This window comes from Silurus meridionalis, chromosome 11 (assembly GCF_014805685.1).
Source record: "Silurus meridionalis isolate SWU-2019-XX chromosome 11, ASM1480568v1, whole genome shotgun sequence".
NCBI lineage: Eukaryota > Metazoa > Chordata > Actinopteri > Siluriformes > Siluridae > Silurus > Silurus meridionalis.
Genome location: NC_060894.1, coordinates 8,338,527 through 8,353,895, shown reverse-complemented (window position 1 = coordinate 8,353,895; position 15,369 = coordinate 8,338,527). Strand labels below are relative to the sequence as shown.

Below are 15,369 nucleotides of genomic sequence, written 5' to 3'. Positions count from 1 at the left end.
TTTAAGAAATGCCAATGTGATGTTTTCATGAGAACAACTGTGATGTGTAACTGAGAATCTTAGCTTTTCTTAGAGGTGCAGAAGAGTATAAAAAGGTTCATATGCACAAATATAGACCTAAAAAGTCTAAAATTGGTACAAAGTGAATGACATACAATTGAAAAACATACTTCTTGACAGTTTTTGTTACCTGTAATGACAAGCAGCCGTCTGTAAAAATGTAAAATTTTAACTTTAAAATTACGTTTTAATTCCTGACACTTTTTAAATGCGTGGTAAAAAGTTTCTACTTTATATTTTAGGTGAAACAAGTCCAAACACCTCCAGTTTGGTTTTTGCTTCTAAGGAATGGAAAGCTATGGCCACGCCCCCTCTCAGTGCAGAACAGTAGACGCGCGCGACGTGAGAAATCACTCGCACCGTGGCTCAGGATCTGCTCCGGTACTCCATCACCGCTGTCGGAAATACGAGGAGGTGGAGTAACCTGCCTACTTCATTGTTTGCGGAGGAAAACCTTTTCAGGTTAAATATTTTGTGTTATTGCTTGATTTGAAAACAGTTCAGTTCAGAATCGGGTCTCGCGCCGGTATCCGCAGAGGGGTTAGTGTATGTCGTGTTGGCGCGCGTGAACTCCTGACCGCGCGGACACTGAAGGGTTATGAGAAGCTTTTCCTTATGCACACTGTTCGGGCATCATGTCTCTGTCTGCCGCGTGCACGGCACACGCGCGTTCGCCGTCTGAAGTCGAGCTGTCTCCAGCCGGACTCTGCGCACGCGCCAGCACAGGGTACGAACTTTTCAGAATGCACACGTGAAGGGTTGACTATGACTTATGAACTTATCTAAATAATCTTACCAAAAAACATGGAAAGGACTAATATCTGATCTGGCTGAATTCAGCAGTGATCATACTCTGAACTTCTCTTGAACATGCACTCAGAACCAAACTGTACCTTTCCTGTACCTGTCACTTGTGAAAATGAAAATGTGTATAGTAGTGAACCTTTACATAATTAGACATTGAGGAGCATGTCTGCATCGTTAGATCTGTTAAACGTACTAAAGCTGTACAAAGTGACAAGGAATAGTGCAATTTAATCCTTTAACTATTGGTAATCCTTTCAATGGTTTATATCAGGATTATTTTAAAAAACCTGATACATTATGTGTGCTGATACAACCAAACTGTGTGTTAGCATGCTTGCCCAAATCTGCTAAAACTAAAGTACTACAGATTCATTAATTATTTACACAACAAATGTGCATATCTGCAAACCCCCTGGGTGAGCAGAAATGTACTGTGCATTGTTCTCTGTATTAGTAGTGTATGCACAGTAATTAAGTCTGCACTATAAGACATTTAGGCTTTAAATGCAATGTGGCACAGTCACTCATGGCCTGTTATTGCACAGGATCGAATATCACTCCGAAAGAAACATTACCACACAACCACAGTTCATTCTTAAATGCTCCTTTAGTTAGATCTGACTGGACCTACTGATTGCAGAGATGTCATAGGAGAACATGAGATCTGGAGGGGGGACAGATCAAGGCAGCTTAATCCAGTTGCTACAGAATGGTGGCATGGACCTGTTTGCTCTAGTCTAAGGCAGGGTTTGTTTCTTAAGCCTGCTGCTGTTCCCTCCCCTCTGAAATCAACCAAGAATTACCTCACTTACAGAGCTGACTCATTTCATGCTAATATGTCCCACCCTGACATGTCTGCAAGGAATGCCGAAGGCTACAGCACTAATATAAATGACATTGTTTTCTGAAGCAGAAGGTTTTATTGTTTTTTATTGCTCTTGAGGTAATTGTGATAATTTGGAAATAGTTTAAACCCACGATTCTCAAAGTGGTCTCCTGTACTCACAAAAAATTATGATAAAATCAGCATGGTCAAAGTTCATTTATCATTTATTGTTGAATTTGTGTATATATAAGTTTAACTGTTTAACTGAACCCAAGTATTGAGCAAGTACTGAATAAATGTGAATTTATAGTAAACATGAATCTAATCAGAGTTTTTATGCAAATGTGTTCGGCGAGTGGCAATTTTTGCAGTAAGGAGCTCTGTCCAATAAACACCAAGGACACCATTGGACAATTAAAATAATAATTTAATGGCTTGCTTATGTTCATAAAATAAATCTGCACTGAAGGGCTTGTAGATTGTCTTTTACATTCTGCAAACACGTTTGAGACTAATTGAGTTACACAACCGTATGGTGAAACCATTGCTTCATGTTTCTTTTTAAAGCATTCTCTTTAGGACAAATCACAACTGAACATACAGTCTTAACAAAATGCTGCTGCTGCTGCTGCAAAAAAAAATCCAAAATGCTGAGACAATGTTTATATGATTAAAAGTCAGTACACTTTCTTTTACTATTGTAGAGTCCATGTAATATCTGTTCAGGGGAAAAATGAGCGAGACGAGAATTGAGGCTCTAAAAGATATGATATGACAGATGTCCTACCACTAAGTTTGTATTTCTACATTTCAGTTCAGAAAGCTTTACCACCTCACACTAAAATTAAATGCCTTCTTGCAAGTCCATCATTGTGCATTCACCTTTAGTAAACATTACATCTGTTGTAAAGGGATAAATGTGTTAAATTTTGAGTTTTAAACTAGCCAGAATTCTGTAACTGAAAAAAAAAAAAAACATGACGTGAGGTAATTATTTTAGTATAAAAAGACAAGCGAGTCCTATCAAGAAGACAATGCGTAGGGATTTGGTGTTAAGAGTAAATATCTCAACATTTGTGTAAATAACTAATATTACTGAAAGCTGCTTATAAACCATACCATTTCATTTAATGCTGAGAGGCATCCTATTTAGTGAGTTCCCCACATCATTCTCATTCGTGCATGCTGATATCATCTGCCAGAACAAAGAAGAAGCATGTGTACTTTTTGGGATACTGACTGTCTTATCTCTGATCAATCCATAGGCTTTTGAGAAACACCTGTAAGTTCAATAGTGCAATACCATACTGAGGTCAGCAAGGTTCCACATATGTGTAGACTGTTTACACTTTTTGTAGTTTGAGCCCCCTGGACCTCTGAGGCTACACTACAAAGACATCTAGCAGAGTCTCTGCAAGTAATTGCAGCTGCAGTGACATTACGAAAGTTGTTGTTTTTCTTTTCCTCGCTTTGGCTTTGGAAAATACTGAGGAAGCCTACAGGCTAATATCCAAATGCTTGGTGAATGAAGACTCTTGTCCACAAGGCAGTGATCTATCGGAGTAGGGAAATTCAGAGTCCAAGTGTTGGCTGCTTCCTCCGTTGCTGTGGGATAAGTTTCTTTACCCCTCGTTCTCTTTCTCCCTCCTTCCTGGTTCAAGAGGAATGATGGAATGATCTGGATGTGGCCAGAGTTTCCCAGTCTGTGTCTACAGGCATAGAGTTATACTGCCCCTCTGCAAGCATTGGGCTGCTACTAAGTGGGGAGGAGTTAAACTGATGCCAAGGCAGAAGTTTACAGAGCCCAACCACAACTGGCATCATAACAAATTCAAGGTCTGGCATCAGAAAAGTTTTTTTTATGGGCTATTCAAATTCACCAATAACAAGTGGAAGAAAACAAGTAAAAACTAGCTTTGACTAGTTCCTTTGTTGAGAAAAATATATACTCTGGCAATCAGTTTACATTGTTACAGTACAGCTAAATCACAATTTTTTCTTTGAAAATTGTTTTTATTCAAAGCATCTTGTGGATTATTAATGGCTCTGCTGTGATTTAACATACCAGTTACTTGCATCATAACTAACGAATTGTTAAATTTTTTTATATACATATTATTCTTTATTTATTAACACATGTTTAAACTTCATTCAATGATGTGCGTTTCTGTTTCCACTTTGGTTTATCTTCTTTTTCTTGCACACATAAATTATGTAATAGAGGGGGAAGGGATGTGTTTATTTACATTCAAATTTACCCCAGCCAGCTTTAGCTAAAATCTGCGGACTAAAGCTTTGAAAAACATGTTGCTTTCTGCATAGTAGGACGTTCAAGTAATCATTTTATAGGGGAAGAATAAATCTTACGTGTTGCATTTAATCTCTCCCCATGTCTGCATGTGAACATATTGGCTCTGACTCAACCCTTGTCATTTTTATGTGAAAGCTCTTAACCTTAGAGTCTGCAGCTGATGTGTGGGCTTACAGGCATGTCATGATCCACCTGTTTAGGCTGCCACTGGCACAGGGATTTATACATGACTGCTAACACGACATGAACCAGAGTCCTGTGTTTGTATAAGTCGGATGTTATAATTAATCTGAAGTTGCATATTTATCGCACAGTTACAATCAGTCAACCATGTAACAGCAGTGTAATTATTTCAGTTGTGCAGGAGCAGGTAAAGAGCTTCAGCTAATTTTTTTTAATTGAAAGAATCTCAGTGAACTTAAGCAGTGAACAGTAAAGGTGTTTTTGAGTATTTCTGAAATGGCTGATTATACCTAACCTTGTTTATGTAGCTGGGGGGATTTAAAAAAAACTACTGAGCAACAGGTCTCTGTGTGGAAATGCCTTGTTGATAGAGGTCAGCCGAGAATGGCCACACTTGTTCATGCTAACAGGAAGGATACAGTAATTCAAATTGGCACACTTTATAACCATGTTGAGCAGAAGAGCAAGAACCTATTGGACACAGGCTCACCATATCTGGACAGTTGAAGAATGGAAAACCTTCTTCCTTTTTATATTTTAAACTGTACTTTAAGGCCCAGAAAGTTTTTAGTAGTACAATATATCATTCAGTCTAGTGTGAGCCTAGCCACTCCATACAGATACATCCATATAAAAAAAAGGTTGTGTGTGATTGGTCTGTGCTCCACTTTGACAAAAATAGCGTGGTGGCATGAGGCCTGCTGGCTGACTGGTATGAAATTTGATTATGTAATATGAAAAGAGGAGGATAGTCATTAGAAAATCCCTAATTTGCTATTATACTTATTTTATATTGTGCATAAGATGACACTATGGAAATAACTGTAACCCCAATTTAAAAAAAATTCTGTGAGGCTGTGTGAAATGTAAATAAAAACTTTTTTTATAGTAGAACATAGAAAACATATCAGTGGTATGCGGTTTAGCTGAAATTGGCAAAATATCCAAGGCCTTCCTGAAAAAGATGTCATCTGGGTGCAGGTATATGTTGCTCTTAACTTCTAATATTGATGGTGCATTTCCAGCTGACCATTTCATAGGCACTAATGTGCCCTTATACCATAAAAGATACAGGCATTTGAACTGAGCTGCGATAGAGTTAGTTAGTTACATTTACTCAGTTTAAGCATTTGGTATGTTTTCCTTGTTTTATTTTGGAGCGAATGTGAGTTCATGAGATTAGGAAATCATTGCATTCTGTTTTTATTTACATTTTACACAACTTTTTTGGCATTGGGGTTGTATTACGTTTGGTTGACCTTTAAACAAATGACCTAGTCAAGGGAACTGGTGATCAGTCTCTTCATTTCTGAGTGAGATATTTAACAGGCAGACGCAGACAGCTTTAACCCCTACAAGGAGCTTGAGTACTTATACGCCACCTGCGTGTCAGAGTCACCTTTATCAAACATGACTTCATTCAGTGGAACGGTAGTGACTAAAAACTTGCTGCATGGATAATGCGATTTGAAACGAAGCATTAGGCTCTTAGCAGAAGGTCAGATGCAGGATTATCGCTGTCACTGGAGTACAGAGCTGCCCACAATGCAAAAATTTTTACAGCTAAACAAAAGAGATTGTACATCATTGTTAGGCCACACAGTCATAGTCATTAACTTGGTTCCAGCTCAGCATGTTGCAAAAATATTTTTTTCATTTCATTTAATCACTGGTTAAAATTTATGCTGTAGACAGACTACATGAGATGAGTGCCATTTATTTTTAGCTGCAGACAAGTCTGTGCTGGGATTAGTTTGACCCAGTGCCAAGTGGCATGTCCGTGTGGCTCGCAGGCTGCGGGGTCTCACTTTTGCACTAGGGCAACTGTTGATTCCTGTGAACATGATAGACGGCTTGTCTAAGATCACTCAAGCTGAAGGACTCCATTCATACAGATGATGGGCAGAGCACAACATTCATAGCCCTAAGAGCATAAAAATACATGTATTTATTTGTTAATAGACATCTAAATAAAAATATATTTGAAACATTAGATTTGATAGTATTTATTCCTTTATATGTTATATATATATTTTTTACAAGTACAGTGGAACCTCGGGTTACGAACGCCCCGGCATACGTATAATTCAGGTTACGAATCGCAGTTTATCAAAATTTTTGCCCCTGGTTACGAACAATATATCGGGATACGAACGTCGCTCACCAAAAAATCGCAGGCAAGTTGGTTGTTTTTGCTCTATCCACGCAGCTCGTCACATCAGTTAGCGTCCTGTGTCCCTAGCGAGAGCATCGTGTTACTTATCCGCTTGAACTTTTCCCAGCGGCAGCGTAACAACTCGTTAGTTGATGCTCGTGGAATGATGAGATGGACAACATTAGCCGATGCATAACCACTTTACTTGTTTTTATGAAGATAGATTAGCAGGGTTACAGTCTTTTCCAGTACAATACCCATAATGAATTTCACTCTGGACTTCAATACCAACTGATAGTAGCCTTAAAGAAACAGCTCTCATTTTCCCTCTAATGCAACAATTGTCTCAGTGTTCGTGTTAATAACACTGTCTTTAATATTCTATAATATAATATATAATAATATATAATAATATAATATAATAAGATTCTCCTTCAAACAATAACTCTCCCTCCTCCCCTTCTCTGACGTCGTCTCCTGCAGCGAGTCTTCTCAAAGGAAAGTACCGGTGAAGATCTTTTCCTCTTTTGTATGTTTTTATGTGGTATGATTTTAATATAACATGTTAAAAGTAAATAATATTAGTGAATATTGGCTTTATTTTTATTTAAGTAATATTTTTGGTTGTCCAGAACGAATTACCGAAGTTTCTGTTCATTATTATGGGGAAATTTGTATCGGGATACGAACTTTTCAGGTTACAAATAAAGTACCGGAACGAATTAAATTCGTAACCTGAGGTTCCACTGTATTTAAAAAAAAATTATAATACGGTTAACCTTACATTGGATCCTATAGAGTTTCAAATGAATACCCAAGACTAAATCTTTTGAATTCAATCTCTTTGCTTTAATTCAATGTAAAAAATAAGATGCAGGTAAACATACCTTAAGGTAAAAACCATTGCAAATGCACTACAGAATTGACTCGTATGATCTAATAATGAAGCATAATTATATTTCTATGACTAAAGGTACAAAATGTGTTACACTCCCTAACTTTTAGAGAATAGGATGTAAATGTTGGGTACAATTTAGAGTAGTGAAGCATGAATTTTTATATAATTATTATAATGCATAGTAGAATTTAGCTGTGTATGATGAATTCTTGTCAATCCAGTATAACCCTTTTTGTTTTTCTGTTTCAGACAAACCAATACTGGCTGCTCCAATGTTCGTCTTTCCAAGGATGACAGCTGCAGTGAAGGTAAGGCCTAAAAACTCTTACAATCTCTACAATCTCTAACAAATAAGCAAGTTTACATGCTCTGTACATTCCCAAAGTTTGTATTATTGAGACTGAATCAACTTTATTTGTGTGTCTTAATTAGAGGGCTGCAGAAGAAGATGGGCCTGGTATGTATCTGACACAAGTATACAAATGAACTGTAGTTTCACAGTTTTGAGGAATTCATCATTGGTTTCTGCTAAATTCTTTTAGGAGCATGTGTGAACAAACGCATGAGAACGCTCACCTATCCATCTTTGAACAGTCGGAACAAAAACGGTAGGAATACTTTTTTTTTTCATGTTTTAAATGTTTTTCTATAAACCTCTAATAATTTAAATCACTTGCAATTATCTTTTTTAGAGGACTTTTACATATACATATAAAACATGAATCAGGTTAATGGCAAACAATAAAACTCTAAATAAAAATTCTTCCCAACCAGGATCCAATGGTGTAAACAAACGAGTTCGGTCAAGTTCTCTGTCATTCCCACCGACTTTACAAGGTAAGCAAGCTCTCCCCTATTGTTCTTTCGGTCCCTTAGGCCAAAAAACAAAACAAGGTGCCTCTCACTAGTTTGGGATCCAGAGGATGTGACAGACATAGTACATACCATATTTACTTACCTCTATTTAGTTTAAACTCCTGTTAATCCCAACCAGTTTAATGAGCCAGTCAGAGCTCAGGTTCCAGTTCAGGTCTCATTCCCTGGTTTCTGTTTCACACCCAGTAACAGAAATTACTATCCCCTTTAATAGGCCCTCACTTTGGTACAGAGTGTGTGCTCTCGGCTTTGCAAATTCAACAAAAGTGGGTTTCATACACTGTAATTTTTTTTTAGTTTTAAATGTGTGCTTGGGGACATAGCCAAGGATGATTAACTGCAAAATAAAGCAAAATTGCTTGGCTGAAACACATTTTTTTTTTGGTTAAACTTTCTTTCTCACAGTGTATTAAGCCCTAAAGCAAATGACTGTATCTTTCATGGCTTCTCCCATTGATTAGTGTGTCACAGGGTGGGGTGTATGAGTCATTACTGGATACATTTCTTGATTAAGAGCCAAAATACTGCTTCTTTTGAGTGACAACAAATCACTTGTAACTGTTCGTGTTTTGTTTTCCTTAAAGTCCCGAGATCAAATATGTTCATGCCGTCAACCTTGCAGAACATGAACCAAAACTCTTCATCCGCAGGTTATTATCTTTTGCTTTATCATTTGATATTATATTCTCTACTTTTTTAAAAATAATTATATATAGTAACACTATTGAACATGTTTATTTGACACCTCTGGTTGTGCTTACAGCATTTTCAAGAGGCAAGGTGAAGAATATGCCATTAAGGCCGGCTTCAATGATAGCACCTGAGCCCTTTAGCAGCTGTGATAAAGCAGGTATTAGACAGGTACTGCATATATCTACTGTCCCAAGCTCTGGTTGTATTTATTGTCCAACTTTATTTTATTGCGTATTTATTATTTATTGTGTTCAAGATGCAAAGAGGTTCTTGTGCTCTAAAGGTTTATATAATTTGATCTAATAGTTAAAAGCAGTTAAAGCAGAGGCATTTTTATTGCACTCATTTTTATTATTAATTTATTAATTATTATTATTATTTGTTGTTGCTTTTCTTAATTTTGTTGTGCTTGATACTCCAGGGTGGCCTTAATGCAGACAGAAACCTCTCCAGGGTTACAACTGATCACCCCTCATCTAACAGTGCCTTAGAACAGCGGACATTACCCCAAATGAGCAGGTCAGCTTGCTTCTCATGTTTAAACATAAATAAATATATATTAAAGCTGTCTATCGAATAAAATATCAAATTCCAATTAATCGCAGTATTGTCACGAGTTATGTCATGATTAATCGCAAATTAATCACACATTTTTAAATGTTCTTTAAATTAGAACTTTTTAATACTCTCATCAACATGGGCTTGGACAAATATGGATGCTTAATGCAAATGTATGTTTATTATTAATGAAACCATACACGATCTAGAGTATAAAGATAAAATATTTTTGTATATTTGAGTAACATTGACACTGGGAAAATTAGCTTTGCATTGGAAATAATGTAAACTCAGATAATCCGTTCCACACAACCAAAAATATTCATATAAAAATAATTATTTATGGTTTTATGTACAAATTATTGTCCCTAATGTATTTGAAACAAATACCAATGTTTAGTGCACAATATAAAGTACAAATAAAACAAATTATCCTGCACTTTACCTTTGAAAAGAGTTGTGGCTGGCATGGGGGAGATGGGAGAGAGAGGACAGGAAGAGGAGGAGGGTTATTGCGTGGAAGGGGAATCTTCTACCATGAGAACACTCTTGGTCACTATAGTAAACTGTACATTCGCTAATAAACAGTACATTTAAGCGAATGCGGCCTGTACGAGGGATACACCCAGGAAGCTGAGCTCCCATTGTTTTATGCAGAGAGAGAGAGAAAGAACCATCGTCGTTCGCATGATGCTCGATGTTCTCAATGCAAGTAAAATTTTAATAAACATTTTTGCTCATCCGTTTTGCTTTGCAATCCGTAAAGCACTTTACTTACAATCCAAGGTTCCACTGTACATAAATCATTAAGTCATCAAACGGAATCTTTGCTATGTTTTTACACGAGGGTTTGAATCCATAGCGCCAACATTAGCTGCTAGCCACTTCCTGGTTAGTGGCTAACGCTAGCACAATGGATTCTTTACCATTTTCATGCATGTGCAAAACAAATCATATTTCCGGTACGGAGTGAGTAGCCACTGTGACACTGCGCTAACTCTAGATTATTATAAAAAATTTTTTATATATATATATATATATATATATATATATATATATATATATATATATATATATATACCTTTGGCACTGTTGTGAATGTTTTCAAGTTTAATAATAATTTTTAAAAATGCACTCAAAGTGCGAGGCGGAGACTAAACAAGCTTGGGGTCCGGCACTTCTGAAGGAACTCAGATTTACTATGTTCCGCACATAAAAAAGATTGCATTCGGTACAAATATGTGCACCGTTACACCCCTAATATATATATATTGTATACAATCTTACGTTTTATATCCACTGATTGCTTGCTCTTGCCTGCCAATGTTTATTCTGATATCTTTTGTATCTAAATTTGGGGCATGATGACTGCTGTCATATGAGCTGCGAATTACTTTTAGAGGACTATCAGGGTGACTCACAGCTGTTCAGTATCATTATGCAAAAGTTTATCTCTATAAGTGAATAAATGTCTTTTGACAAAGAAATCTTATGCAAGATCATATTTCTGATCTAATAATAATAAAAAAAAAATCTGAACAGTAATGAATGGTACTTGGAAAAAAATGAATGAATAAAATACACAACTTAGAGGTTATGATTATTAGCCTTACAAAGTGTAAGGCTGTATATAAAATCAATTTACCGATAAAGTTCCAAAAGAAAATAAGCAAATATATGTATTGCCTGATTGCGTTATACAGATGAAAATGTGTGCCAATTGAATGTCTTCACAAGAGTCTCTTTAACAGCAGGCAAATGTTAATTATACATTAAATAATAACTTGCTGGTTAATTAAATATTAGACTGATTCCAGGGGGTCTCTTTCTTTTTCAGAAATATCTCACAGTCCAATACTGATATCACTGGAAATGGCCAGTTTGTGTTTGGGGAGAACATGAGTGAGAGGGTGCTGGTAAGTCTTGTTTCATTTCATACTAATTATAGTTATTTCTGTATGTGCTATGCTGTGATTTATTTTGTAAGCATTTTGGATGGATTGTGGATTGTCTCTCAGAGTCCTCCCTGTAGTGAGGACAAGTCTGACACGGACTGCAGCTTAAGTGACTCCGATTCCTCCTGCTCAGAAGTCACTAGCACAAGTATGTGATGTTTATTTTGGATGAATGATGTTGGTTATGAATGAAAATTGGACAGATTAAACATAACAGTCTGCTTGGATATTGCTCTGCCTCATATGCAGTACATTTTGGATAAAACTATTGCCTGCCAAATGACACTTATGTAAACATAGATCTATTTTAAGCGAATCATACCTGAGTGTTTGAAGCTGTCAATCATTCAGCCTGCGTTTCACAGGGTTTGAAACCACCTAGTGGTTGAATATGTGCACTGATTCTCAATAAATTAATATCATGATCCATTGTCTTTTATAATGAATTGATATTGCTCAAATACTGAGCAAGATACCAAACAAAATTACGATCTTTAAACCTTTGCATCATGTCTCATACAGGCTCATACCGAACCTACATTTTAGCACTACGATCTGCCAACAATAAACACCAATGGACTTTTTAACCATTTATAGTTAGATTTAATGTTGTAGAACTGTTCCACTGTGGCTTTGTGGTGATAACTAAAGGAAAGTTTGGTGTGTGCCTTGTCTATAGCAACTGCACAAAACACACTATGGGAATCTGCTGCAGCCCACACGGCGGCTTGCAGGAGACACTGTCTGCTCAAACAAGTGCAGATCTTCACTGGAGAGGAGAATGAGAGCAATGTCGTCCAGGTCTGAACTACGCGTGTTTACTCCATTTAGAAATAGCTTAATGGTGCCACCTGTTCAGGTTGTTCTGAGACTGTGCCTTTGAAACCTTTTAGCTGACGTGCAAGCTGTTCGTTTTGGAGAGGGGAACCCAGTCGTGGCGTGAGAGAGGGAGAGGAGTCTTGCGGCTGAATGACTTGCAAACTAAATATAAAGGAAGTTTGCAGTCAAGAATGGGTATGTAATGAAATGAGAATGTAACCGTGACTCAAATTCGAATATTTTATGAATATATTTCTAATCACTATATTATATATCATGTATTCTTTGTAAAGAAAATATTTAATACAGTTTAGCAATATAAAACATGCTTAGACAAGCATATTACTCCACTATACAAGAGTAACTTTCAGCATGATGCTGCCACCAGCATGCTTCACTGTCCATATATTGGAGATCACACATTTCAATTATATTTATAGCAATCTGAAATGGTTTCTCCACAGTAATGAGGCACCAGGGCAGCCTGAAATTGATCCTGAACACTAAGTTGTACCCACACACACACCTGCGGCGCCCAGCACGGAGGAACCTACAGGTGACGGCCACTGACTTGGAAACGCACAGCGTACGTGTTTTCCTTGTCCAGGCCAGTGCCCGAGACATTGCCCGCCTTTATGTGGCAATTCATCACAGACTGGTGGCCTTGCGCTGCAGTACTGCCATGTACAGGGACCGAGAGGGACACTGCAGCAGTGAGGACAACGACAGCGAGGACGAGAAGGCAAATGAGGAGGCGTTCTTAATCACACACCCTAGACCTGGTAAAAACTAAATCTATTTTATATATATATATATATATATATATATATATATATATATATATATATATATATATATATGTATATATATATAAACCATATTTTGTAAGTGTATTAACTTGTAACATAAACCTTGTAATATAAATATTTCATGAGTCAGAACAGCCCATATGCATGATAGTGCTGTTCCACTTTGAGTAAAACTATAAAATGGGCCATTCTGACATTGATTATACATAAGGCAAAATTTTAATTGCTTTCTGTAAAGAAGACGACTAAGATAATGGTAATTTCCAGTGTTTACTATGGAAGCTTGATTTGCAACAAATAGAAACAAAAATACAGCATACAGAAATTACAATAAGAGAATGTACTGTCCTCCGTGTCTTGAACCTCTCACACATACACAATTATTAAATCATGTCTCTTTTTTATTAAATGTTTTAATAGACTTTATTAGAAGTTTACTTATTACTGATTTGTAATTCCTTCCAGAGGATTGTCATTGGAAGAACAGTCATTCCAGACTCCATTCATGAACATCCCGCTCATCTTTGTGCCTAACAAAGGTTCCCACCTTTCTGGTCTCAGCCATTTTTGGACTATTAAGATCTTCTGAATTTAAACGGTGTGGAGGCTTTATTGTGGAGTGACCTGGGAAATTACTTCATTGTATTTAACATGGCCTCTTCCCAAGAACAGTTTTTTTTCTCAGGTTGAACAGTGAAAACACATCATATAATTATTTTTTTATGATTTTTTTTTTTTTTCAAACAAGAAGAAAATGGAGCCAGGCACAAGATGTATGTATAGGGTTTTGTTGTTCCACTTTTAGAACCTGAATTATTTAGAACTGAACAGAACATTTTGGAGGAAATTTGTTTTTTTTTTTTGTATATTTGTTTATATAATGTTAAATTATGTTGTAATATGAATTTATTTTTCTGTCATTTTTAATACCAGAGCTGTACAGATCAAACTGTGATCTTTTTTGCCCGGATCTGACTATATGCTGCAACAATGCATGTCAATCAACTCATGATGAACTTTTAATAATTTTTTAATAACTTTAAATAAGTTAATAATGTGGTTTTAAACATAGGATCACATCTGAGCCCTTCTGTGATAAATGGAAAGTAACTAAGAGTTTTAATGCACAAATGTTCTTTTTTGTTTATTCACAAGATCAGAGACTCTTACACATAACTGTGAAACTGTGACGTCTGCCAAAACTGGGTCATGATAGATCTATGCAAACTTCAAAATGGGCCAATTCTGGGATGACTATCTTTATTTACATTCTGATTTCTTCAATAGCACTTTGTAGGAAAAACGATTAAATTATCTGCGCTTTCTGTTGCTGAACACAAACCTACTACAGGTCAATTCAGTCTGTCTGTGACAATTATTTATGTAACTGGTAGATAACTCTGTTCTATTAACAAGGGATTTCTGTTTTCCAGTCTACCTCATGAACAGTATTTTAGTCACACCATCTAATCTTCTGCACTGACATTTTGGTCCTAAGGGGAATTTGTCATGTTAATGAAAGATTATTACCTGAAAGCAACTGTAATGTTTTATTCTGTACTTTAACCTAAAAGGTTTCAAAGGCAAATTTATGTAGCGTCTACCACCACAATTTTGTATTATATTTTTTATTTTGCTATCCATTAACTTTAAAAGGGTAAAATATTTGGAGGAGGATTTCAATTGTGTATATTTTTCTATATGTATTTAATCTTTTAAATTACTTTAGTGAAAGAAAGGCTCTGTCTGTTTTTTATGAAAATCACAATTCTTTTTAAGGTTTGTTACTGACTGGTCACAAGGATGTTGATCCGTTTTCTATGAAAATCATAAGTGATAACAGGAATCAACTTCTCTTGTGGACAAGCCACAGGATTAAACAAAGCAGCAAATAAATAAAAAGGAATGGCATGATCATTTTTACATACCAGCACACCCTGACGTGTTTTTATTGCTGAAAACAGCAATTTTGCAAAGACACAAATCCTGAATGTGGATACATTTCAACATTTTAAATGGTTAATGGACCAACAAACCATAAAGTCCATTATACTGACTACTACTTTGTTACATCTACAGAAGCTCAGGGTTTTGTTTTTTTATTTTACTTACACGCAATACGATTTATGGATTGATTTCTAAGCTATACCAAATTGCACCACTTGCACAGTGTACCGTTGAAGCAAAATAGCAAACATTTTGTTGCAACAACAAAATAATTTGACCTTTGCTGAGAAAATTAGCATTCAAGCAGCAACTCCTCAGCAGTTCCTGCCTGTAATTACTCTGGACGTCTCGTGGGGGGAAAGCTAAGCCGCGTTTCCTGGGCAAGCTGCTTCACTGGTTTAAGATTTTATCCAGTAAATTGTGCAGTGGAAAATAAGAACACACTATCCCCACCCTTATAATTTTCAAGCCA

At 36.4% G+C, this 15,369-nt stretch overlaps 1 protein-coding gene across 1 annotated transcript; it reads left to right on the top strand.

Annotated features, from left to right (window-relative positions):
• Window positions 1-530: 530 nt before the first annotated feature.
• Window positions 531-14,880, top strand: LOC124393602 (ran-binding protein 3-like). Its single transcript, XM_046861521.1, has 14 exons — window positions 531-787; window positions 7,490-7,548; window positions 7,673-7,697; window positions 7,783-7,848; window positions 8,015-8,077; window positions 8,701-8,766; window positions 8,880-8,977; window positions 9,231-9,328; window positions 11,205-11,283; window positions 11,386-11,470; window positions 12,002-12,123; window positions 12,216-12,336; window positions 12,606-12,923; window positions 13,416-14,880. Exons 1-14 carry the CDS (start codon window positions 676-678, stop codon window positions 13,457-13,459), a joined length of 1,356 nt encoding a protein of 451 aa, XP_046717477.1. The 5' UTR covers window positions 531-675; the 3' UTR covers window positions 13,460-14,880.
• The last annotated feature ends 489 nt before the right edge of the window (window positions 14,881-15,369 follow it).